Below are 26,055 nucleotides of genomic sequence, written 5' to 3'. Positions count from 1 at the left end.
AACACCTTTAACTAGTTTTAATGTCAGGTTTAATGTATACATAAAAAATAAAAATAAATAACTGTTAGCAGCTGCAGTTAAAATTATTTTTGTAAACATTTCAATCAATATCAATAATAATGTCGTCTAAATATCCTGCCGGTGGATTAAATTGTGTGTGCTTGCCTAACCCTAGATACCATATTATTGAAATGATATGAGCACAACTTCCTACTGTGTGTCTACCTGTTAGACACGAGCAAATACTGAGTGATGGCATCTCGACCCATTTCGTTTCAAAAGTTTTTTTTTATTTTTGGCTTTTCAGTGACAAGCATAGTTGTCACTATCCGCATTTGTGGAAAGTTCCCATCAATACGAATAATATAAGCCCAAACACGAGGTAGTTTAATATGTAAGTTGTCGAGTTCCCTCGACCTTCTCCGGTCTCCATCATCAGGTCAGCTCCAAACCTTCACTGTTGCATAGTGTTATCAGACGTACACCTCACTGTCAAGGTTTTAACCTATGCACGCCTACAATTTTCGAAAGTTGCCCTCGATTTCTCAGGGGTTCCATCATCAGATCCTGACCTGGTGACTATGAGGTGGTTCCATAATCCTAGCATAATCAAATCCTGCGAATTAGGTTTTATGTCATGAACAACCAAGCGCACTACGACTCCTAACAATTGTCCTTTTCTACAAAACCTATTTAAGTGCATATCTTTTTTTTGCCATGGAATTGAAGGTAGTGCCCATAGTAACAATTTTAGTACAAACAAAAACCTTCACAACGGCATATGCTATAACTCTGTTGGACAATGAGCCCAATTTGACTCATGGTCCTTTGGAGGGATCATCTCCCATTCCTCTTCTAAGGCAGTTTTCAACTCCTGCATCGTCTGGGCAACTGGCTGACGAGCCCTAACACGTCTTTTTAGCTCGTCCCACATGTGCTCAATGGGGTTCATGTCTGGGCTTCTGGCTGGCCAGTCCATAACTGTGATGTTCACATCCCGAAGATATTCCCTGACGATGCCGGCCGCATGGGCTCTTGCATTATCATGCATAAAAAGGAAATTTAGGCCCACATAGTCCGCGTATGGTATCAAGTGAGGTTCTAAGCACTCACGAATGTACCTTTCAGCATTTAATGTTGGCAGCCGTGGTCCTGTAACAACCTCAAGTTGAGTTTTGCCGCTCGCGGATATACCGCCCCAGACAGTCCATGAGCCACCGCCATAAGCAACCTTCTCTTCAAAGCAGCATTGTGCAAAACGCTCTCCCTTACGTCGGTAGACCTTCTTCCTTCCATCATTGCCATGTAACACAATTTTAGACTCATCAGAAAAGAGTACACGGCTCCAATCTTGCTGTGTCCAATTTAAATGACTGCGTGCGAAATGAAGGCGCGCTGTTCGGTGGGCTCGCGTTAGTTTGGGCCCATTAGCTGGCTTGTGTGGTACCATATCGCGTTCTTTTAACCTTCTCCGAACAGTTCGAGCACTCACAGATACTCCGTGGAAGTCGCGAAGTTGGTTTTGTATCTCAATAGAGGCAAGGTGACGATTTCTCAAGCTGGTCGTCACGATGAATCGATCTTGTCTTTCAGTTGTGACCCGAGATAGTGGCCTTCCTTGGTGACGAACAAAGCCGCCAGTCTCTAGGTACCTCCGATAAACATTTCGGACCGCAGATCGACTTAAATTAAGTTCAGCACTCACGTTTCTTTGGCTGTGTCCGGCCTGAATAAGTGCCACAGCTTGGGCGGCGACTTCAGGTGAAGTATCCATAGATTATTGATAGAACCTCACCTTAATGTTAAGAATAAGTAATGTTGGTTGCAAAACCAAAGATATCAATCACTTTTTCAAGAATTAAATCCAAGTAAACCAATAAAACCAAGTTTTCTCAGTACTCCATTGTTTGATATCAACAAATAGGCTCCAAATTGTCTTTTGTTTCTTTAAATTCTGTGTTCGAAATTCAAAAACAGACTATTGAATGAAATTGTGAATGTGCCAGGTTCAAAACTGCATAAAAACTTTTTGCTCGACCTAATATAAAATTTTTGCTAGGACCAAACGAAACTGAAAATTCAAGGTGGGCCAATAGATGTGTCCAGAAGTGTATAAATAATCTTTATTTCATAATGCACTTGATCAAGAAAAAGATGTCATTAATCAATAATTTGAAATTTTATATTTTATTATATATTTTATAGAGATACAATTTACTTATATGTATGTATGTTCATAAATGGCAAGAGAGGTCAGGAGTAAGAAGTATAACCGCGTGAAAGCGTTAGTAATAATGACGTAAAAATCCCTTCGTAGTTCACTCTGATAGTTAAGAGTAAGCAGACTAGTAGGTGGTTTAATTTCATAATAAATAAATAGAAAGATACGAAACCAAAAGTTATTAACTTTCTAAATTGAGAATTAAATAGAATTTTAATGTTTATTTCAAATAATTTTCGAATACGCCTACACATTACCAATTTTGGTAAGTGGGCGTATAAACTCCTATAAATTCAAAAAGAGTAGGTAGTAGAGTAGGTGTTTTGAAAAAACATTTATTGTTCAATTTATTTATTTATTGTTTTCAAAGAGGAAACAGTTACCAATAAGATTTCATTAATATTAAAATCGACATTAATACGAAACATTAATCGATAAAATGTGGGAGGTAAGTATAATTTATATTAAAACCTACTCACAAATCTGATGACTTTTTGAAAAGGTCGTGGAGATCAAATCGGGTTAATTATTGGTTATTTTTCGATTGGGATTGGATTATGTAGTGGGTGGAACTTTTAAACTATTTAATGATTCCTCAAATTTTTCATTTATGAATATATCCCTGTGAGAGGAGGCCTGTGCCCAGCAGTGGGACGATAAAAAGGCTGTAACTGTAACTGTATGAATATATTAGCTTCCGTCCGCGATTTCGTCAGCTATTTATTTTAATTTTTAATTAAATTATACTGCGTCGTGTGGAAAGACGAAAGATTAGATCAAAACTGATGCTAATGTTTTGTCATAGATCATCTCATCATCATCATCGTTAAAAATTCATCACCATCGACATTTTCGTTATCGCTATATACTCTTTTAATTTGTTTTTGTGGGCTTTAGAAACTTTTACAAAGCAGCAGTCTGGAAGTTGGTTGATACACCCGCTCGTCCTAGTCTGATTGAATTAGAAGTTTGAAAAAAAAAAATCTGCGTTTTTTTTTCTTTTAATTTCTATGTGACCTCTCATCTTTTTACAAAACAGATGATGATGACATCGCAATATTTTTACAGCCGACCAGTAATTGGTGTAAATATAAGCGATTTTCCCTTGAAACCCATAAACTGACCGGGATGAAAAGCCACTCGTTCGCGATATTTTATTTGACCACACTTTATGGTCTATAAACCATAGCTTCGTCAGCAATTGGCGCGATTTACGTCACTTTTTTATAGCGACCTTAATGAGTTTATTAGAGGAAATGTTATTGATTATTTAGTTTATTTGTAGCAAGTAGGTAGCAAATGTATCGCCGTCATGGCCGAAATTTTGTCTAGATGTCGTTATTAGAACATAGGTACATTTGATTACACATATCGTCCATTTGCGATGATGGTAAATGTCATAGTAATGCCACCTCAATCGAAGCTTATTTTCTTGAACCTATGGTTTTTCTGCAATTATAAACCTTTATTTTTGAAGGCTTAAACCAAGACAGGTATAATAATTCTACTTTAAAATCTCACAGACACAGACGTGTAATATAGCATAGCAATGTGATAAAATAAAAACAAAATCACGTTACTTAAATACCTAACTTAAAAATACTTAACTTAAATACTCATAATACTTAAATTAAATAATACTTAACTTAAATACTCATAATACTTAAATTAAATAATACTTAACTTAAATACCAATATTAGTATCCCACTCTAAGTGTCAATTTTTTTCCACACCTATTCACAAGTGTTAAACAACTGAGAATCCTCACAACGTTACCTATGTTCCCTCTCACCTGTCCCTAACATACCTTACTTTAGAACGTGTTCCGTACATCGCTCTTACGTACTTTGGCACTTTGACCCTTATCAAATGCAAAGTGACTGTTTTGCCATCAGTGTTATCCTAACTAATATTATAAATGTGAAAGTAACTCTGTCTGTCTGTCTGTCTGTCTGTCTGTCTTTTCTTCACGCCTAAACTACTGAACCGATTTGTGTGAAATTTGGTACAGACATAGTTTGGAATTTGAGAAAGGACATAGGATAGTTATTATTTCAAAAAAAAAAAAATAAAAATAAAAAATAAAATTTATTCCGGACATATAGCGCCATCTATTGGTGAAACCATAAATATGCCGGAAGTCACTATTCCATGCGAACGAAGTCGCGGGCAAAAGCTAGTAGGAAATATAATATCCTATAACACTGATGTACAAAGTCTGTTACTGTGTGAAGTTTGAAAATGGTTTATTTAAGTCGGTATTAGATGATCCTAGTGGTCTCATCCTTGTCTTGAGGGAGCTGCTTACAGCATCCGGATAGAAAGAGTATAGAGACATCTATACTTTTGTGCAAAATTTCATTTTAATCGATTAAGTAGTTTTTCTTGAAACTCTGAAACTGATATTATTTTATCTTTATAAACTGACTGCGAAATACACAGAAAAAGACAAGTCATCATCATCATCAGCCTTTTTATCGTCCCACTGCTGGGCACAGGCTTCCTCTCACACAGAGAAGACAAGTGGAAAGAAATAAATATTACCTATGATTTAAATCTATTTACGCATAATAAGTATGTCTTTTAGTGATATTAAAATTTATCCTATGAAATAAAATACCTTTGTTTATCCTTACACGTGTAGTGGAAAAATATTAGCCTTCGAACTTTCAAAAACCGAATTAACAGCTTTAGCCAACTTTTACCTTTTACCGTCCCTAAAAAACAATGTAGGTACCTGCGATCACCATATTTTTAGATCCCTTTTACCGCGGTCCGTGAAATTTCTTTGCAAATATAATTTGTGGTCGGTAAAAGACTTAATCCTGTGAAAGAACGCCTTAAAAGCTATTTTAATGAAGTTTTGGTAGGACTGTATGTTGTTATAGTTTTAGAACACGTGTAAGAGCAGAGTATTTTTGGTATTTTACCTGAAATTGTGGTGACAAATTGGGTAAAATTAACGTTGCTTCCTAAGCATGTTATTATTCAAACCTCTGCTAGTATCAATGTGACTTACGGCCAGTTTCTTCATCAAAAGTTAAAGTTAAAGTAATGTCTAAAAGAAAAGTAACAGTCAAATTCGTTTTTTCAAGGCTAAAGTGACAGCAAAACTAATAGAAAAATTGAATTTGACCGTTACTTTTACTTTAGACATTATTTTGACTTTTACTTTGGCTTTAACTTTTGATGAAGAAACTGGCTGTTAATATTATAAATGTGAAGGAAACTCTGTCAGTCTTTCCAGTTTCCATGTCAAAACTACTAAACCGATTCAAATCATATTTGAGGAAAGACACAGGCTACTTTTTATCAGAGTGCAACCGCTGGCTTTAGTAACAGATACACTATAACGATCATCAAACCATAGCCCTAATTAAGAATCACCTAACCTTCATAGACCGCTCTATTTTCTTTAATTGCAAAGGCTTTTATAACAAAACAAAGTACTTTAATATCTTACATCTTTGCGGTAACTAGCTATAAACAAGACGTCTGAGATAACGATAGCAATTAACTTAAAATGGCTAATATTCGTCTGTGTACACAATGCCTTCACGAACGCGATATTAATAACAAGCTCTTTTGTAATTAAACTGCTTCCTCATCTCCCCTTATATGTATGTTTAAAAGATACATTTTCTTTGTGTATCTTTATTCTATACTAGCTTCCGACCGCAGCATCACCCGCGTCGAGTTCGGTTATATCGCATTTCCAAGAGAACTCTTCAAAAGTCCGGGATAAAAACTATCCTATGTATTTTCTCAAGGTCAACTCTATCTCTGTACCAAAAAAATCAGTTTAGTGGTTTAGACGTGAAAGCGTAACAGACAGACAGACAGACAGAGTTACTTTCGCATTTGTAATATTAGTAGGGACTAGCCTTTTCCCGAGTTTTCACTCGCGTCCCTAAGATAAAACATAGCCTATGTTACTCGGGAAGATTGTAGCTTTCCAACAGTGAAAGTAATACAAATAGTATTAATCGATTCAGTAGTTTCGGTGACTTCAGTGTACAAACAAAAACTTTTAATTACATAGATATATTGTGTTTGTGTGAACGTTGTAATATTTTGAAGTAACAATACAGTTTGAAAAATCGTTTTATTCATTGATAGTTAATATAGGTATTACTGACAAACCGCATGAATAAAAGTACCATGTATTTTATTCTAATAGTATTATACAAAGCTTTATTACTGACAAGTTTCAATTTCATCAACAAAACTCATGCAGTAGATTTTCCGTGAATGTGTAACAAACATTCATACATACAAATTCGTTCATAATATTATTAGCATTGTCATGCTTTCTAGTAAATTCGATACTATTTGTATGGGTGTGGCAATTTTGCAACTAAACCGATTAAGATGACATCTGGCAGAGGTATAGATTGAAGCTGGAGAAAGAACGTAGGTAAGTATCTTGTCCGCCACATGTAAGTTACTCGTACGAAGGTACTATAAAATATACTAATATAGCGTTGTTTAATCCAAAACTCAATACAACAGTAAGACTAAATCCTAATCCTAACTAATATTATAAATGTGAAAGTAACTCTGTCTGTCTGTCTGTCTTTCTGTCTGTCTGTCTTTTCTTCACGCCTAAACTAATGGACTGATTTGTGTGAAATTTGGTACAGACATAGTCTGGAACTTGAGAAAGGACATAGGATAGTTTTTATTACAAAGAAATACAAAAATAAAAAATAAAATTTATTCCGGACATATACCGCCATCTATTGGTCAAACCATAAATCTGCCGGAAGTCACTATTCCACGCGAACGAAGTCGCGGGCAAAAGCTAGTAATTGTATTATTAGCTCAGCTACCGAAACATAAAGCTAGGATAACGTAATTTGGAAAATTTCCATTCAATTACTAAAAAATAATTCGGAAAGAAACAAAAGCTCTTCTTTATCAGAAAATATTAGTTGTACCTAACTACTAAAATTCAGGTTTATTTAATCGGCTCTTCCTATGTTTAGAATCCCGGCAAACTTTAATTCGTCCGTCAGTTTTATTGTACTGTTTCAACACTTAATCAAAATCTGTTTAGCCTTTTCCCAACTATGTTAGGGTCGGCATCCAGTCTATCCAGAAGCAGCACTACCAGTTTTTTTCCATGGAACGACTGCCTATCTGAACCCGTTATCAGTACTTATAAACAGATGTCTTTGCCTCTGTCTTTCTGGCTTTTGACAACTTGTAACGATATTAGATGACAGCCGGGAATTCAATGTGAACACTTTTTTTAAAAGTCTTTACAAATAATTTAGCATGGCCTTGGTCGAAAAACTTGCAACAGCATACAAACCACAGTAAACACGAGTTCATTAAAACCGTCAACTTTATTAAAAACCTTGCAGTTTCATTTACTTACTTTCTAAAATGAATTTAGTTGAAACAAACGCTTCCCAGTGGGATTGTACCACGGAGGTAGGAACGATAGCGGAGATGCCATAGAAGGTAGGTCAGGCCTTCTTGTAGGTCACGGCAACGTAAAGTAGGCGTGATCAGTTACTAGAACTATCGAGGGTTTGGGGTTCCATGTCAAATCAAAACCAATCTATCGAAGATTGGTCTTGATTGATTGGTGATTTTATTTTAAAAATAAAAGTCGAGTAAGGGCGGAGCTAGTAATGTTCCTCGTCCCCCGAACACCCTCATTTTGTCGCGCTACTTTTTAGGAGATTTTGCGATATGACATGTCCGCTATTAATTTTGTTCTCCATGGTTAAAACAAATGCAAGCCCCGACGGGATAGTATGAATAGAGGCGACTGCATTATTTACTCGACTACTTTTTGAAAATCGTCAGCAAACTGAAAGCTTAAGCCGGGACACCTCTAGGGATTGACGATTTTATTTGTTTAAAATGTTAGGTACATTTTCAGTTTTAGTTTTCAGATAGTTTTTAGGTGATGTAACACCTTTTAGTCAGGAAGGTTTGTTAAAAATATAATTGTACCTAAATGTTGCCGCAGGCAGATTTTGCGTTTAGAATTCAATAAGACTAGCGTTAAAATCTCTAGGTGCTTTTACACATACAGATTTACTATTACGTGTGCCAAAACGATTTAGAAACCTATGTCTGAGCTTAAAAGCTTCTAGGTTCTTATTTGTTTATAGAAAAGTTTATTTGGGCTAGAAACAATGAGTCGCCTTTTATTTATTTAAACTTTATGTACATTTGCGGGCTTAAGAACATTTTTGCTTAGCAAGGCATTCTGTACCAATCACCTATCGGGATTAAAGGGGAGATGAAAACATATACTTTTCTATGAGGAAGAGTCTCACTTTGAAAAAGACACATTTTTGGGTTCCGTACCCAAAGGGTAAAACGGGCCCCCTTTTGTTTTCGCTCCTCTGTCCGTCCGTCCGTCGCCAGGCTGTATCTGTTCGGCTGTTCAGGTGTGAGAGTTGAAATTTTCACAGATGATGTATTTCTTTTGCCGCTATAACAACAAATACTGAAATTAGAATAAAATAAATATTTCGGGGGGCTCCCATACTACAAACGTAATTTTTTGGTCATTTTTGCTCGATATCCATAAATATATATATAGAATATTAGTTTGGATGGTACGGAACCCTACGTGTGCGAGTCCGACTCGCACTTGGCTGATTTTTACCATTAATTACCTGCTATTCCCAAGTTAACACAGTGAAAGTATATTTACAGATGATGTAAGCAAGTTCTGAAATCCCTTTACAGGTCACATGACAAAAGGCCAGGCCTAATTTTGGTCCCCCGGGACCATAGGATGTAAATTGAGCGGAAAATAAATTCATGGTGCCATTGTGGGTATTTTTCATAATAATGGTATTGTCAACGGGCCATAAAAAATGGGGGAAAAATAAAAGGGAATTCATAATTTGACAAATCGTTCCCAGCGGTTTGGCTTCGGAAGAACCATGCATATTTGTCATGTTTCTGTATGTGGTATATTAATACTGGCCATGACAGTATGACAATTCATTTTATTACATGTGTATGTATTTTATCCAATCCCATTAAGTTAGTGTCATTGGTTTAAACATAATTTACCTGTGATTCATACAGAATTTCTTGCATAAAAATTTGATTCCCCTGCAACTTTGTCTTTATCCAGACTATATCCAAATCCGGATTAAAAGCTATTTTCGTCTCGAAGGTACTTAAACCAAATTTCATTTCAATTAGCTCAGTAATTTTAGTGTAAAGTAAGTTTAAGTTGAATGCTCCGACTAGTAGCGGAAAATTCAATATCAGATGTTTTTTCTTTGTATTTTACCTAAGTAGGATCGACGATTATAAAGGTCGCCGGAAGACGCTGGATGCAGGTCGCTTCCAACAGGTATCTGTGGAGATCTAAGGGGGAGGCCTATGTTCAGCAGTGGACGTCCTATGGCTGAGATGATGATGATGACGATGATGAAGATCGATAACGTTATGCCGCATATTGAATGTTAACTTAGATAAAACATAAAAAAAAAACATTTTATATTTGAATTTTCCGCTACCAGTTGTGTGAATAGAATAATTTAAATCAAATGCCGTTATTTTCCCGAATTGATAATCTATTTCTAGAATATATCAAAATGTAGAGATTTAACCTTCACATTTGGAAAATTAGTAAAAATTTCTCGGAAAATATCCAGTTTAACTGTAAATATAATATTTTTAGAATTTGACCCAAATCTGGTTTAGCATCAAAGCAAAATGTTATTTAGTTGAAGGCTTGTTAGCTCCGAAAATACTTTCAGTATGAACGATTTAACGATGTACTCATATGGACGACGAAAATCTTGGTTGTAACTTGAATTCATAATTTGAATTTTGTCATGCCGTGACAACTAAATAATTTTGGGTATAATTTATTTACATAGATATTTAAATATTTACAATGCGTATAATATAGTTGCCGACACGGCCATACAAATCTGAATTCAATATCTGAAAGTTGCAGTTATAATTGCCAACGTAACTTTGCAATTCTGCAACATCGTAACTTTGAATCAGTTTTATATTACAGACGAATGATACCACAGAGAGGGACCAACCTTCTTATAAAATATCATAGTTTTGAAAAAAGAAAATTAAACACTTTTGTCAATGTGCAATTCATTGTAAAATGGATGGAACGAGATAGAATTTTACTCAGAGGATGACCCACTTCTCGAGTTAGTACATAGATATAAAGTAACATTTGTTTTGAAACTATTGCTTTTGCATTTAGATATAGTTTGTTTCAGGCTGCGTAGGAGTTCTTCCAGACTAGTGACAGAGAGGAGGAGGTTTTCAGTTCGTGGTGCTCAATATTTCTACACACGACTCATTCGGCAGAATATAATATCTGTTGTGAGGTGTCACGTGTCACCATTTGAACCGTAGTCGTCAAACTACCCGCACGATTCTCGGTTTTAGCAAGCGGAAAATCCGCTAGTGTTAAACCGCTGTTACGCTCGGCTTAGCCTAAATGCGGCTCATTTGGATATCGACGCTCTAAATACCTACATAGTACATAGTTTGTCAGTTGTAAAGGGTCACGATTGTTAGGCCTGTATGACTATATTTTTGAAAGTTTTTGCAGTAGGTATCACAGTTTGATTTCAGTATTATTCTGTAAATACTACTGGAGATTCATTTTATTCAGAAGGGGCTAAATTCTACACCGAATTCCAATAATACCCTTACGTTGTCCAACCCCGGGATCGAACGAAAACCTCAAACCTCTGGCCAAAATTAGCCCACCTCTGCTTAACCTTCCGTGGAAATCAGACCCGATCACATAGTTGGTAAGTAATAAAATTCTTGACATACAGACGTACCTGCCCAGTCATGGAAAACAAAATGACTAGCGGAGGTACCTTAACGGAAAATTTCCTAAGAAAATAGCGAGTCAAAATACAGGTGTGCGGAGTGTAAAGTGTATCCGCTCTTGTACGCCTTCTAAGGATCCGCCCATTTTTTCTAATACCAAAAATCGTCAACAAATGTCGCAAAAAATCAAAACTCCTAGTTAATCACTCGTAACTGAACTAAGTGTGAAGGTGCCTAGCCTTTCCGACGTTTGGGCCCCAAACTGGAGAAGGCAGGTGCTGCATTCAAGCGGCTCCTGCCCAACCTGGGAGGCCCAAACGCCCCCTGCCGTAAACTCTACGCGGGGGTCATGCGGTCCATGGCCCTTTACGGGGCCCCGGTATGGGCACGTTCGGCACGGCCGCGGGCTGTGCACTACCTGAACGTGCCCCAAAGGGTGATAGCCATTAGGCTAATCCGGGGGTACCGCACGATCTCCCGCGAAGCAGCTGGCCTACTCGCTGGACTGCCACCGTGGGATCTGGAGGCGAGGGTCTTCTTGCGCCTGTACGACTGGCGCGAGGAGGCTCAGCGCCGGGGAGAAACCCCGTTGCCGCGGCAAGTTGTCGCGCAGCGGGCGGAGCTCCGGCGCGATCTCATGGTGGCCTGGAGGGAGCGACTATCGCAACCCAGTGCAGGGCACGCCACCATCGTGGCGGTAAGTCCCCTCTTTGAGGAGTGGCTCGGGAGGAGTCACGGCGCCCTCACGTACCGCATGACGCAGGTCCTCACCGGACACGGTTGTTTCGGGAGGTACCTGCACCGCATCGGTCGTGAGGAGGCGCCCGGGTGTCACCATTGTGCGGACAGCCCCGAGGACACGGTGGACCACACAGTCCAGGTGTGCCCCGCATGGGAAGGGCACCGCCGGGTCCTCGTCGAGGCTTTGGGCGGCGGCGACCTCTCGCGTCCGGCCCTGGTTCAGGCCATGGTCCGGGGCGAGAGGGAATGGGATGCCGTCGCCTCCTTCTGCGAAGCGGTCATGCTCGAGAAGGAGGAGGCGGAACGCCAGAGAGTTCGCACCTCTCATCCCGGCCGCCGCGCTGGACCAGGTAGACACCATGGGCGCCGGGTGTCGCGAGATGACTCCCGGCCACCGTAGGCGTGGGTCTGTGGGCGGTGAGTTCGGGTGGCTCATCGTCCCTCTGTCTTCCTAGACGACAGACCCGTGTCGACGGCGCGCGTTGTTCCACGCGCTCCTCAAAGAGACGTCAGCAACCAGCAGCAGCAAGCAGGGCCAAGGCCTGCCGGGGCTGCGGGTTGTTCGAAAGAGATACCGCGGCCCTGGTACATAAAAGGCCTATGACGGAACACGACGATTTTAGTCAGTAAGAGTCTGACACTCCCTCACCGCTGCTAACCCACAGCGGGAGGGGTCATTTGATGATTTTACGTCGATAAAAAAAAAAAAAAAAAAAAAAAAAAAAAAAAAAAAAAAAAAGGTGCCTAGCCTACCTGCATTATGGCATCTCCGCTCATTTTTCTTTATTCCGTGTGCCCAGTAAATGTAAACATGACGAGTAGATTAACTATAAATAGTTTTTATGTTATATTTACGGCATTTTTCCGCTAAACCAAACGAAACTAGCGGTTTATGGGTTCGCAGTACACATTACTGTGTTTATGTCATGTTTCTACTTTTTACTTATTTGGGAATCTGTTTTTGGTTGAATCATTTATGTAGTTAGTTATATAGTAATCTATACTAACATAACAAAGAGGAAACATATCTTAAGATATAAATAAAAAAATCATGAAAAAAAATATGAAAGGTTGACTGGTAGAGAACGCCTAAGGCGTTAAGTCCGCCTTTGTACATTGTTTTTTTTTTTGTAAAATTTGTGCAAAAAGTATAATAAATAAATAAAATAAAAAGTATTTTTTCTCCTTGGGCACTATTTCCGGGTGACATGGATTATATTTTTCACGCGGGCAGTAGTACCCGCGGGACTCGGGTGAAACCGCGAGGACACAGTAGTAAAGAAATACAAAATCGATAGCTACACTTGAAGCTTCAAGTTAAGAGTGAATTGGGTACTTCTAGGTAAGTGACTGCATTATCACTTACTATAGGGTGGGAAAGCCGTCAAACGTACCCATTAATGTCAATACTAGCTTCCGCCCGCGGCTTTGCCCGCGAGGTGTATTGATATAAACAGCCTATGTGTCAATCCGGGGTCTTACCTATCTACATATCAAATTACAAACAAATCCGTTCAGCCGTTTTTGCGTGAAAGAATTACAAACGTACATCCTTACATTCTCACAAACACATTTATAATATTAGTAGGATAAAAACGAAAGCTGGAAGGTTAACCTTACTTCAAAAATGGTAGGAGGAATAGATTAACAAACTTACAAAAAGGAAAATCAACGACATTCCCGATAGCATTTTGTACACTTTAATGGCACTAAGAACATAAATATTTCTTTCCTTCATAATTTACACTTCACTTCAATAAAAAAAAAAACAAAAAATCATCAGTACCTACTTATATCTCCACGCAATTGTGCTAAGGTGTGATAATACACTCGAGTGCTTTACAAACGGAACAAAAGAAGGTCAAGAGCGAACCGTCCTTAGTTCCCAAGGACGCATTGTCGTTTGACAGCTGAGAGAGGGCGAAATCATAAAATGACGACAGATATGTGAGGAAGTGCTTGAATTCACGTACTCTGGGAGGGATTTTGGCAAAATTTGTGGGTGTGTGTGTTTGTTTAGTTATGTTTTGTTGCAAGAAGAGATAGATAAGTAACAGCGGGACGGATCGATCGATTTTGAAAGTAAAGCAGCGCTTGAAGCGGTCGGTTTGTCGATGGGCGACCAGTGTGAAAATTTTTGACCATAATTGTAAGTAACAAGGACTTAGACGCCATAGATTCCCAGACCCCCTCCACTCAGGCGAGGTCGGAGTGCCGCTGGGCCTTTTTAGTGGGTATACCGGGAACGTCTTTACCGGGGAGTCCCACATACCCCTCTCCCGTCCCCCGACGGGAAGGGGATGCGTAATAGCATTTTTAGCCCAGCGACAACAAAAAAAAAAATGTCAGATAGGCAGTCGCTCCTTGTAAAGCACTGGAGTACCAGCTGCATCCTGTTAGACTGGAAGCCGACCCCAACTTAGTTGGGAAAAAGGCTCAGGATATGATGATGTTTCGGAAGGCTCAAGTGTGTGCCGGTATTGAACGTCTTATGCATACGTTACTTCAATATTAGAAACTCTTCATTTTCGACCGTTTGTTACGACCGTGGTTACTACAAAACAAAAAATATCAACTTTTTACTACCTACTACTAGTCACTTTCGCAGTCTGTAATGTTAGCAACGATAGGTCTCTCAGCCTACACTTATAAGGTAGTAAATAATGACGAATTTAAGCATGCAGTTATGCTCCACAAATCTGTCATAAATAGTCGACCTATTTGCACACACAGTTCCTATATTCGACATTCCGTGCATTCTGATACGAACTAATTGCTAAATGTTCGTGATTATGTCTAACATATATACCGTAGAGATGTAGGCTGTTTAGGTTACGCCGAATTGTTAGGCCGAATGCCGAAAAAGGAGACTGGATATTTTCATAAAGCTGTGTGGCTAAATAAGAGAATGGCCATATAAACGATGGATGCATTGCATGAAAGTAAATATGGCAAGGAAGAGTGTTACTTGAGAGATGACGACAGATAGAAAAGTATGGAAGTAGAAAACATGCTGCGCTGACCACAAAATTTGTTGTCATAATAATATTTCAGATCAAAGATTTATGCATTATGTGGCTGTGTTTTTTACCTTTAAATAATGATATTTTCCGTGCGAATTCTATAGATATTATTACTTGTATCTATGTTTGCTAACACATTGGCTATTGGAAGATTCCCTTTTGAAAAACAAATAAAAGAAAAGTTAAGCCTCTAGCTCAAAAATCAAAATAACAAAACCATAAAAATATTCGGCTAAAACCTTGCGCCGAATATGCAAAGCCCAGAATACTCATCCCATCTCTACGGACAGCCTGATGAACATTTTGCGGATATATCAGGCTTTATGTTTTAGCGAATGCTCAAAGGGCTTTACTTGATATCTAATGTTTATAGGATGACGTCATACACGAGGTTACCCGGATACGCTTTGTTGTGTTAAATGACTTTGATTATTACCATGGGTGGGGTGTAAGTAGCATGTGAATTTGTATTATATTTACGGGCGGTCTGTGGAAGGGTCAACATCTTGACATGACGAGTTTCCATCTATGAAAATTGTGCTTATTAGAATTTATTGTACCCTTAGTTTTCTTGCCATAAAGGATTGCTAGTAGGTACATGGTTTGTACCTAATGTACCACTTAAACTCACCATGTCCTTGCGACGGGCGCGTGGCACACGTAGATGTACCGCTGTACCGCCAGTGCCAGGGTCAGCCAGATGCTCGCCGTGTGGAACATCGCTGGTACCACCTGGTTTGTACCTAATGTACCACTTAAACTCACCATGTCCTTGCGACGGGCGCGTGGCACACGTAGATGTACCGCTGTACCGCCAGTGCCAGGGTCAGCCAGATGCTCGCCGTGTGGAACATCGCTGGTACCACCTGGTTTGTACCTAATGTACCACTTAAACTCACCATGTCCTTGCGACGGGCGCGTGGCACACGTAGATGTACCGCTGTACCGCCAGTGCCAGGGTCAGCCAGATGCTCGCCGTGTGGAACATATTATCGCTGGTACCACCTGGTTTGTACCTAATGTACCACTTAAACTCACCATGTCCTTGCGACGGGCGCGTGGCACACGTAGATGTACCGCTGTACCGCCAGTGCCAGGGTCAGCCAGATGCTCGCCGTGTGGAACATCGCTGGTACCACCTGGTTTGTACCTAATGTACCACTTAAACTCACCATGTCCTTGCGACGGGCGCGTGGCACACGTAGATGTACCGCTGTACCGCCAGTGCCAGGGTCAGCCAGATGCTCGCCGTGTGGAACATCGCTGGTACCACCTGGTTTGTACCTAATGTACCACTTAAACTCACCATGTCCTTGCGACGGGCGCGTGGCACACGTAGATGTACCGCTGTACCGCCAGTGCCAGGGTCAGCCAGATGCTCGCCGTGTGGAACATCGCTGGTATCACCTGCAGGCAAAGGGTTAAAAGGTTATTAAGAGGAATTAATGTTTGATTGATTGTCAATGGTTTGGCAGTTGCAAAGATGTACACAGATTTTAAAACATTGTGAAGTGTAAAGAAAAGTATTTCTGAAAACTGTCCAGTAATTTTAGTATTTAGTATTTGTATCAAGCTTTGCCCCATACATATATTTTGTGAATGCAAAAGTACCATTCTCTGTTTCAGGTAAAGCACGTTTTTGCGCTTACATCATGGATAAGTTTGAAGCGAATTTTCTGGAAATAATTTTTTCACTGTTGGGAAGCTTTCACTCGGTTCAAGAGTGAAATCTAACAAAACTGTTAGTCAAGTAATAAAATAGCAAAATATTTACCACCTCGCATTAAAACCAGTAGTTCACAAATTAGCTTTAAAACCCTTAACCAGACAAAAATACCTTCATGGTGTGACAACGACTCGTCACATTATTTCCGTGCGTCGAGACGGCTCCGCGCTCCCCAGAGGAAATTGTAGATTTTACGAGAAAGTAGCTTTAGTAAGAACTCGACCGTGTTCAATTCGGTTTTGGATATTGTTGCTTATTGAATTTCAGACGTCTCACTTGCAATTTTATTGGGCAAGCGATGTGGTTTTATTATTTTGGTAAGCAATACTTTTGCTGTGAAGCTAGTTATAATGCATGTCTGTTTTTGCCTTAGCTAAATAAAAGTTTATCAACTTTATCTTATTTAGCTACTAATGAGTCATACATAGCTGAATCTTATTGACCTCTATAGCCTTTAAATCTTTGACAGAATCCTTACTAATATTACAAATGCGAAAGTGACTGTCTGTCTATTTGTAGCTCTTGGACATCAAAATTACTACACTGACGTAAATCTTATTTAGTACACAAATAGAATAGAGCTTGAGAAAGAACATGGTCTTTTTATCTGGGTGTGGGAAGAAGTCCATTCAGGACGTGGGTGGAATCGCAAGGAACATTTAATCATTCATATTCGTAACATCGTTTATTTATACCCTAAAGGATCCGAAACTACTTGACCATTTGAAGAATTATTTTACTGTTAGGAAGCTACAGTAACCCTGGGTGTATTCCTAACTAATATTATAAATGAGAAAGTAACTCTGTCTGTCTGTCTGTCTGTCTGTCTGTCTTTTCTTCACACCTAAACTACTGAATCGATTTGTGTGAAATTTGGTACAGATATAGTTTGAAACTTGAGAAAGGAAATAGGATAGTTTTTATTACAAAAAAATATAAAAATAAAATTTATTCCGGACATATAGCGCCACCTATTGGTCAAACCAAAAATCTACCGGAAGTTACTATTCCACGCGAAAGAAGTCGCGGGCAAAAGCTGGTAGGCTATATTTTATCCAGGTAAAAGAAGTAGGTAAAGTAGGGTTAACTAGTAGTGGGTAAGTAGGGTCGTAACAAACATTAAAAAATCTTCACTCCTACCTACTTTTGTTGTCAAAAAAAAGATAGGGAAACCATCTCTCCAGTAACACGAATCTGCGTACTAAACAAGACTGTAAAATATTCCTGAAAATCGACTGCATTTTATATCCCAAATCTGTCTTTATCTGACTAACAAGTCTAGAATGCTCTTAAACCTTAAATCCGATTAACAATTCGACGGAATAGAATTTATTGGATTTCTACATTTAGTAGAATCACTCAAGCGATCTTTACTTTGGCAATCAAAGCTTCAGTTGAAATCGAGTAGAATTCAGGTATGTTTGATCTCCGTTTTGGAATTCATAAAGTATTTTAGACGGGTTTTGGAATTCAAGTACCTAGTAAGAGGAATTTAGTGGTGAATAGGTATAGATAGATAGATAGATTATACTTTATTGTATAGAATATCTAAGATCTAGATCTTTTGGCTCAAGATGTGATGAACATATTTTCATCCTTATATTTGGAAGTCAGGTTATGTTTTCAATTTAAGTAGTCATAGTTCATTTTTTGGTGGACCTTGCATGTAGAATGTTCAGTTCACGTCAAATAACTATGTAATTTTGAAGGCAGCCATTTGACACCTCGCAAAAATGCCGTTATTAGTAGCTAAATTCAGAGTGGCAAAGATAGTTGACGAGATTTATAAATACAGCTGGCACGTTTTACTTTATACAGCTAAAGAAGTGGGATACTATTATTATATTATCTTAATAGATTGCAGTGAAATTGAAAAACTTTTGTATGAGTTAAATTTTCTACATCAGCGAAGTTTAATTTAAAACACATCAATCGCTTTGGAACGTAAAAAAGGCTGCTACCGACTTCTAAAACTAGTTCAAACTAAAACCGGATCTCTATAGAAAAAGCTAGCAAAAGGCACGTGGCTCTAGTCGGGAATCTTTCAAGAGAATCTAATACATTTTCTCAGTTATTTTGTAAAAGAATTTCTTGTTAAATAAGAACTTTGAAATAAACTTTTATTAAACAGTTGAAATCGTCGACTCAAACAGCGTTTCTGGTGACACAATTTTCTGCAAACACTAGTAAAGCGATTATACAAAAAACCGGCCAAGTGTGAGTCGGACTCGCCCACGAAGGGTTCCGTTACATTATTTATAAAACGGACAAAAAAATCACGTTTGTTGTATGGGAGCCCCCCATAATATGTATGTCGGATAGGCGAAACATCAGGATGGCACTATTGCCCGACATCAGCTAGGGTAATCGCACAAAGAGATAACTCAAAAGAACTCAAAACTAAAAAACGTTTATTCAAATTAGTCAGAACAAAAGACAGCCCCCAAAACGCCCGCCCTTCGCCACTTCCTATGTGTTTTGGCTGAGGAGAAGAAGTGGCGGAACAAACTCCCCAGCAACACATGTCTGTCTGTTAGGTTAGAAGAACCTTTACACTTTAATTTCAAAAGACATTTTACACACTTTACAATATGGATCTACAACGGTACTACAACACTAGGTAATAACACTAGGTACACTAGACGTGACGTAGGGCAGTTTCGAGATGTGTGCAACACGACGACTCAACGAAGACTGAGCTCCGTCGACGTCACGCTGACCACCACGACTCTGCTAAGCGCGCCAAAATGTTGTTTCACCGGAAACGCCACCAGATGGCGCGCTTGCGTCTCGTTTAGTGTCCGTACTAATGACCGTCTCCGATATGTATTTAATTCTAGTTTTCAGTATTTGTTGTTATAGCGGCAACAGAAATACATCATCTGTGAAAATTTCAACTAGCGAAAGCAATAGGGTCCCGTTTTACCCTTTGGGTACGGAACCCTAAAAATTACAAACTTAATTTTACAGTTCAAAAAGAAAATCTTCAAACCATTTTGTTGGAAAAGAGCCTTTTGTGGATGCAAAAGAAAGTTGTAGCTTTTGCTTAGTCCGCAAGTTGCTAGTGGATTTCTGTTCGAGGAAATATCGGATTTTCTAGAGCTTTCGAACGCTCAAATGGTATCCGAACCGAGCTGGGTAGGTTTTATTCACATGCAACCATATTGAGTTACGTTTTATGCCGAAATGGCAAATTTTGAAGTGCCATAGTTCATATAGTAGCTTTATACACCTTTTGAAAGGAGTTGAAATCCTTCTAGTGATCTGCTTAGTTACAATTTTTGTTTTTTTGTTGTTAAGTTTTAAGCACATAGGACGATTCATTAGGGAATATGCCTTTATCTATTTAAGTGCACTTATACTCCAAATAAAGCTTATAAAAACTACTACATAATATTATAAAGCTAAAGAATTTGCTTGTACGCACAAATCTCAAGAACTTGCAGAACGTTTTGAACAATTCTTCGAATATTAGATAGCCCGTTTACTAAAGAGGATTGGTCATAATTCATCGATCAACGTACAATAGAACGAATGGTAAAAACACAAGCAAAACCGCAGGAAACAACTCACGTCAGTAAACTGCAAAAGTGTAGCAATAAACATCCCAAAATAAACGACTTCAAAACGAAACCAATCAAAGTTAAGGCGAGTTACACACACTAAAGTAGTACAGTTAACTTAATAAATGAGAGTGTTACAGAGAGAATTCTAGTGTGAAACTATCCTAAGCATTCGAGCCATGGAGAACAAAGTGGCTAGCGGAGATGTCATAACGTAAAATCTCTTAAGAGAGTTACAGCCTTTTTTATCGTCCTACTGGGCACAGGCCTGACACGGAGAAGGATTGAGCATTAATCACCTAAGAAAGTAGCGCGCCAAAATGCGGGAGTTCGGAGGACGAGGAACGTTACTAGCTCCACTCATACACGCCTTCTATAAAATTCGCCCATTACTTTAAAAATAAAATAACCAACAAATTAAACCCAATCTGTGGAAGATTGGTCCTGATTTGACAAGGAACCCGAACGTTTTAGTTCGTCTACCATACTTTGCTTGACCTACAAGAAAGCGCCTGACCTACCGTCCTCATGGCATCTCCACTATATTTTCTTTCTCCGTGATTCCAGACTTTGTATCAGTAAGTTGGCTGGATTCCAGACGTTTTTTTTTTATCAATCTATGTGCCTTTTCCACAGCTCTTTGGAAGAGCTAAAGCATTTACTTCGTGAGCGCGAGAGTGGTCGAATTTTTTGGCCGTCAGTGTAGAGGAAATGTTGACAGCGATTTTGGTTTGGGAAACTACTTCTAGTGTAATTGGAGAATGGTTTTAGTGAATGGTGGTTTTAATTTCTTGGATATCAAAATGTTTCAAATATAATTGCATATTTATATACCCTAAGGTTTACTGTAAAAGAACCCATATCCGAGTAAAGCTCGCCTTTGTACATCAACTTTCTGTAATATTCATGAAAAATGTATCTAAGTGCAATAGAGTATAAATAAACAAAATATATAGGCACCTATTTATACGAATATACAGAAACATATTTACGTATTATTAATAGATTTTTTAAGTTGCTTATCAAAACTTTGTATTTGGATAACTAGATTTTGTATTGATCTTAGTAACAAGAATACAAACCTATTAGACTTTTAAAAAATATAAAAGAAAAGTCTATCCCACAATAAAATAGAGAGCGTATAAAAAAAGTATTTTCAAAAAACAGTACGCCCAAACACATTTGAATACTCGCACGATTTTTCTACCATGAAAAGGGTAGAATTTATAACAATAGAATGGTATCATTAAAACCCCGGTACAATACGATTGAAAGAATATTGATACCAGGATAACCGAGCTCGTTATTTTAAAGTATTTTTTTGAAAAAGATCGGTAGCATAGATTAGTTATCGAAGGGTTGATTTTTAATTAGGCAGTCCTGATTGTAATAAGGGTGTTTTTTGTAACAATGTACCTACAATAGAAATGAACGATTTTTGGGAGCTAATGAGAATTTTAAACAAAGAAACTGACTTTTAGAGGTTTTTAGAGACAAAAGAATCAAATATTTTTGTTAAATCGATCTCAGTGTGGTTGATGGACGTAAATAAAAAATCTTAACAAGGTCTTTGGTATTTCGGGTCACACTGTCAAATTTTAGCCGGCTGATAGTTTAAAAGGGTTCATAAATCAGTTTAGATTAAAAGTTAGTTTATTTTTCGTACATTATTTATTGTACAATTAATAAATATTCTAATATCCTATTTTATGCTTGGAATTAATGTTACTCTATATTACAATTTAGTTTAGATTCATTCTCAATATTGGAAAAATTCTAACGATCAATTAACTTCCTTAATATAAATAGAATCTTGATATTAGCCCCATACAATAAATGTCGAATTCTATCTATAATAAACACGACAGATGTACAGAATATTCGAAACAGCCGTTGGTCTGCAGTTTGCAGGGTCTCTAAGGCTGTGTTCAAACTACCTGACAGGAAGCCGCCGAACGTGAGCAGGTTCACTCATCCTTAGAGCCTTTTTCCCAACTATGTCCGGGTCAGCTTAAAGTAAGGTCAGCAACCTATGACACCAATGACTGTGTTTCGGATGGCACGTTAAACTGTAGGTCCCGGCTGTCATTGAACATCCTTGGCAGTCGTTACGGATAGTCAGAAGCCAGTGGTTCTGACATCAATCTAACCAAGGGGTATTGGGTTGAGGAGGTCAGTTAGGGGCGTCGCTCCTTGTAAAGCGCTGGTACTCAGCTACATCCGGTTAGTCTGGAAGCCGAACCCAACATAGTTGGGAAAAAGGCTCGGAGAATGATGACGTGAAAAAGTGAATATGTATGGAAATACAATAAACTGCCTTTATTCGGCAGCTGACAGTCAGTTTGGTTTGAACACAGAATAAAGACTGATCTGACCACGAGCGTTGTGACTTAAACAAAAAAATATATTTGATAAAAACCGCAAATATTTTCAAAGTTTAAAAAAAATAAAAAAATAAAGTGATTTATCAAATTGTCAGTGGTATTATAAAAAAGTCGTTGCTAGTCCATTTTGAGCGTGACAATATTGACTCTGGTTTAATTCGAGCGGAACGAAGGTTGAAGCAGGGATCGCAAACAGCGGGTTTTTTTTATAAATACACAAACGACTGTTTGTAGTGTCGCGACGGGTTGAGCTTATCGATACTTTTTTGTTTTTAACGTTCCATTTTTAAATTATTCAGTAGATTAAGGTAGGCAGAGATTTTTATATTATTTTGTTTTAGGGCTTTTATATTTCAATCCCCAGATTATGTGAAGAATATGTTTGACGTTTTGACAGATTTTGTATAGAAAATATGTTAGATTGCCATATTCATTCCTCTGATAAAACTTAACTGACTATTGAAAAATCCACCCTTAATATAATTTTATTTGATAGGTAAGATTTACCTAAGTAGTATGTTATATACTTTATCGTACCAACGTTTTACATGCATGTTTTTCACAAAAGGACGCGTATACTTACTGAAAATTTTATTTCTCTGAAGAGGTGTTTTTGCTTAACTATCAGAAATGAGACAAAAGTAATTACTGTTCTCTCTAATTAATCTGATCCTCTATTTAATCAAACGCAAACATCGATATAAATCATATCCCAACCCTAAAGTGCCAGTATAATCGGAGGTCATCAATTGTATTACATATTGGATATCATCCCCGCACTATTTGCCGACCCGTGGTGTTGGTATTACGATATTATTGCTGTTGCCTCGTGCGGTCATTTAAATCTATAGGAAAGATTTTTCTGGGGTCTTTTCGCTTTTGTGAAAGAGTGGAATTCAGTTTTGCAACCAGTCTTACTAACGTTTACGCGGTTGCACTGGTAACTGGATGGAGGAGATTGGAAAGGCAGTCAGTCCATGTAAATCACGAGTACTCGGCTGTATCATTGCTGCCAACATTGTTGGGTAAAGTCTAGATTGATGGTCAAATAAAGAAGCCCGGGGCTAGTTAGTGTATAGTAACGTGATAGAAATCTATACTTACTAACATTTTGTATGTTTGTATGTTTGAAGGCGCTATTTTCAGGAACTACTATATCTATTTGGAAAAATCTTTCATTATAGCTGATTTATCGAGGAAGACAGGCTACTTTTTGACCCAGTAGTTTCCTCGGGGTACGGGTGACACCTCGAAAGCATGTTGTTCATATAATTCGACGTCAGATGAAAATGTCAATATTTTATCACTACACGTTACTATTTAAATAAACCTGCATCTCACACGATGAGCCTAAATTCCTACACAAGATTATTCAAGCATTCTGACCGCCATCTTAGGCGTTAGCTTTGATTACTAATAACTCGATGCTGGCTCAGTAATTGTGTAGCCAAGCTCGGCTCGTAGAAAGCTGTGACCGCCTCCGGTTTAATCGGCCACCCGGTTGTAGATATATGTAGCCTTATATGTATTGTGCACAGATGTTGCGAGTTAAGTTATTATGCATCTATGTTTCCATTGGACTGTAACTTTTGTGTTTTTAACACTGTCATGTGTAACTAATTTTCGTACCTGGATAAATAGCCTACGTCACCCGGGGAAGGTAAAGCGTCCCAACAATGAGTATTTCCAGATTGGATACGTATTCGTTAAAGTTCATAATAGTAGCGGTTATGTGCAGTTTTATTTGCATCTAGGTAGCGATTTAATAGAATTCTGCAAGCAGTTTTACCTCAGAATTTCACCCTTGCTTTTCACCCTTGCTCTCGGGGGCTACTGGCTACATCCAGATAAAAAAAATAAAGCCTTCCCGAGTAAAAAAAAATACGATCCTTAAACGCTGAACAACTATTCTATTTGATAGTAATTCACACACAAAACAGCCTAACTATAACCAGTATAACAAATAAGTGTAGTTCCCGAACAGCGCGCGTCGTAGCGTGAACCGATCGCACGTGCGTATTTACGGCACGGCGCGTTGCAATATCGACGTGCCGTATTATTGACAGATTGACTCAGCCGTGGTATGGAGGCGTAATCATATGGAGAAATGGAGGACAAGTGTGTGTGACGGTTATGGTTTTGTCATGGTGAATTTCAATTCATTACATAGTATTGATTTGAATTTTTGACGTTCATAAGTGCTTGTAAAGGCCTAAATGAAATAAATGATTTGACTTTGACCTAAAGCCTTCCAAAGTAAAAAATGCTCAATCTCTGAACAACAATTCGATCTAATAGTAATTCTCACACAGAACAGCCTAACTATAACTAGTAATACCCAAATAGCGCGCGTTGTACCGTGAACCGCTCGCACGTGCGTATTTACGGCACGGCGCGCTGCAATATCGGCGCGACGGATTATTGGCAGATTGACTCAGCCGTGGTAGGTAGCATAATCATACACAAATGTGGAAAAGTTTTGTGTGTGAAGGTTTTATTATATACGTAGTTTTGTAATGGTGAGTTCTACATTGCGTAATGTTAAAAGAGTTTACTACCCTGATAATCTGGGGTACTTAAAACCAGGATTTTAATGTAGAATGACTAGCTTCCATCCTTGGTCTTGAATAAAAATCGAAAGCGTTCCAGTGTAAATGGGCTATCTAATACTGAAAGAATCATTCAAGACAGGCCGAAGTAGTACCTACATGAGATTAACATCTTCGGGCAAATAACAGTTCCCCGAAGATGTTAATCTCATGATCAAAATTGAGTACAATTTACTTCATCGTATTAAGAGACTGATGCACTGAAATACTTACTAAATACAACTTGTTCAACTACCTAGGTACCTAAATGGTGTTACTAGAACTAAAAATACGAATGACCTTTTCCTAAATAAAACCTTAAATAGTTCTCACGTACCCTCGTCCCGCAACATCCTATTTAAATATTGATAGTACGAACGTCTAAATGTAAATACCTACAACAAAATATACGCATGTATTTACCTACTTATATCACAGTAAAAATTTTATTCACCCTTTTCCGAAACAGCCCTAAAATTACCCAAAATATTCCAAAGTGATGTAATGCTTTCAAAATTAATTAATAAATTGAATTTCCATTTGGCCAAAGGAGATTATTATCAGTCCATAATTGTGAAGGAAATGAAGGATTCAAATGAACGAATGAATGAGTATTTTGAATGAAATATGTAGTTGGTGTCTGTTTATGTTTGATTTAACTGCATTATTAAAAGGTAAGATTTAAAGTATGTACCTCTTTGTACCTCAAATGAATTTAGTAAGTGAATTTTCCCTTTTATATTATCTTACGCCTTAATTTTGTAGTGTAATTCTTCAATCAAATGAAATCAAAAATTACTAACCTAGACGTGAAATAATCTACTTACTTAAAATGTTGACCTATACCTAGGTAACTTCATACTCTTTTCACTCCATTCACACCACTACTTAGATTGGGAATTATAAATTCCTTGAATTCTCTTCCAATCAATCATTAGCATCAAGAAATTGTAGTGACGTGCTTATTACTAACACTGGATTAAAGTCTTCACCATACAATTGT

General features: G+C 38.1%; 1 protein-coding gene across 1 annotated transcript in view; it reads right to left on the bottom strand.

Moving 5' to 3' along the window:
- LOC124642900 (sex peptide receptor) overlaps window positions 1-26,055 on the bottom strand; it is a 299,614-nt gene that overhangs the window by 5,014 nt on the left and 268,545 nt on the right. Inside the window, exon 8 of the mRNA XM_047181648.1 lies at window positions 16,098-16,198. Coding sequence (XP_047037604.1) covers window positions 16,098-16,198 — 101 coding nt within the window. The remainder of the gene's footprint in view (window positions 1-16,097; window positions 16,199-26,055) is intronic.

This window comes from Helicoverpa zea, chromosome 26, assembly GCF_022581195.2.
Source record: "Helicoverpa zea isolate HzStark_Cry1AcR chromosome 26, ilHelZeax1.1, whole genome shotgun sequence".
NCBI lineage: Eukaryota > Metazoa > Arthropoda > Insecta > Lepidoptera > Noctuidae > Helicoverpa > Helicoverpa zea.
The sequence above is the reverse complement of the archived record's forward strand: the minus strand, read 5'-3'. Positions and strand labels throughout refer to the sequence as shown.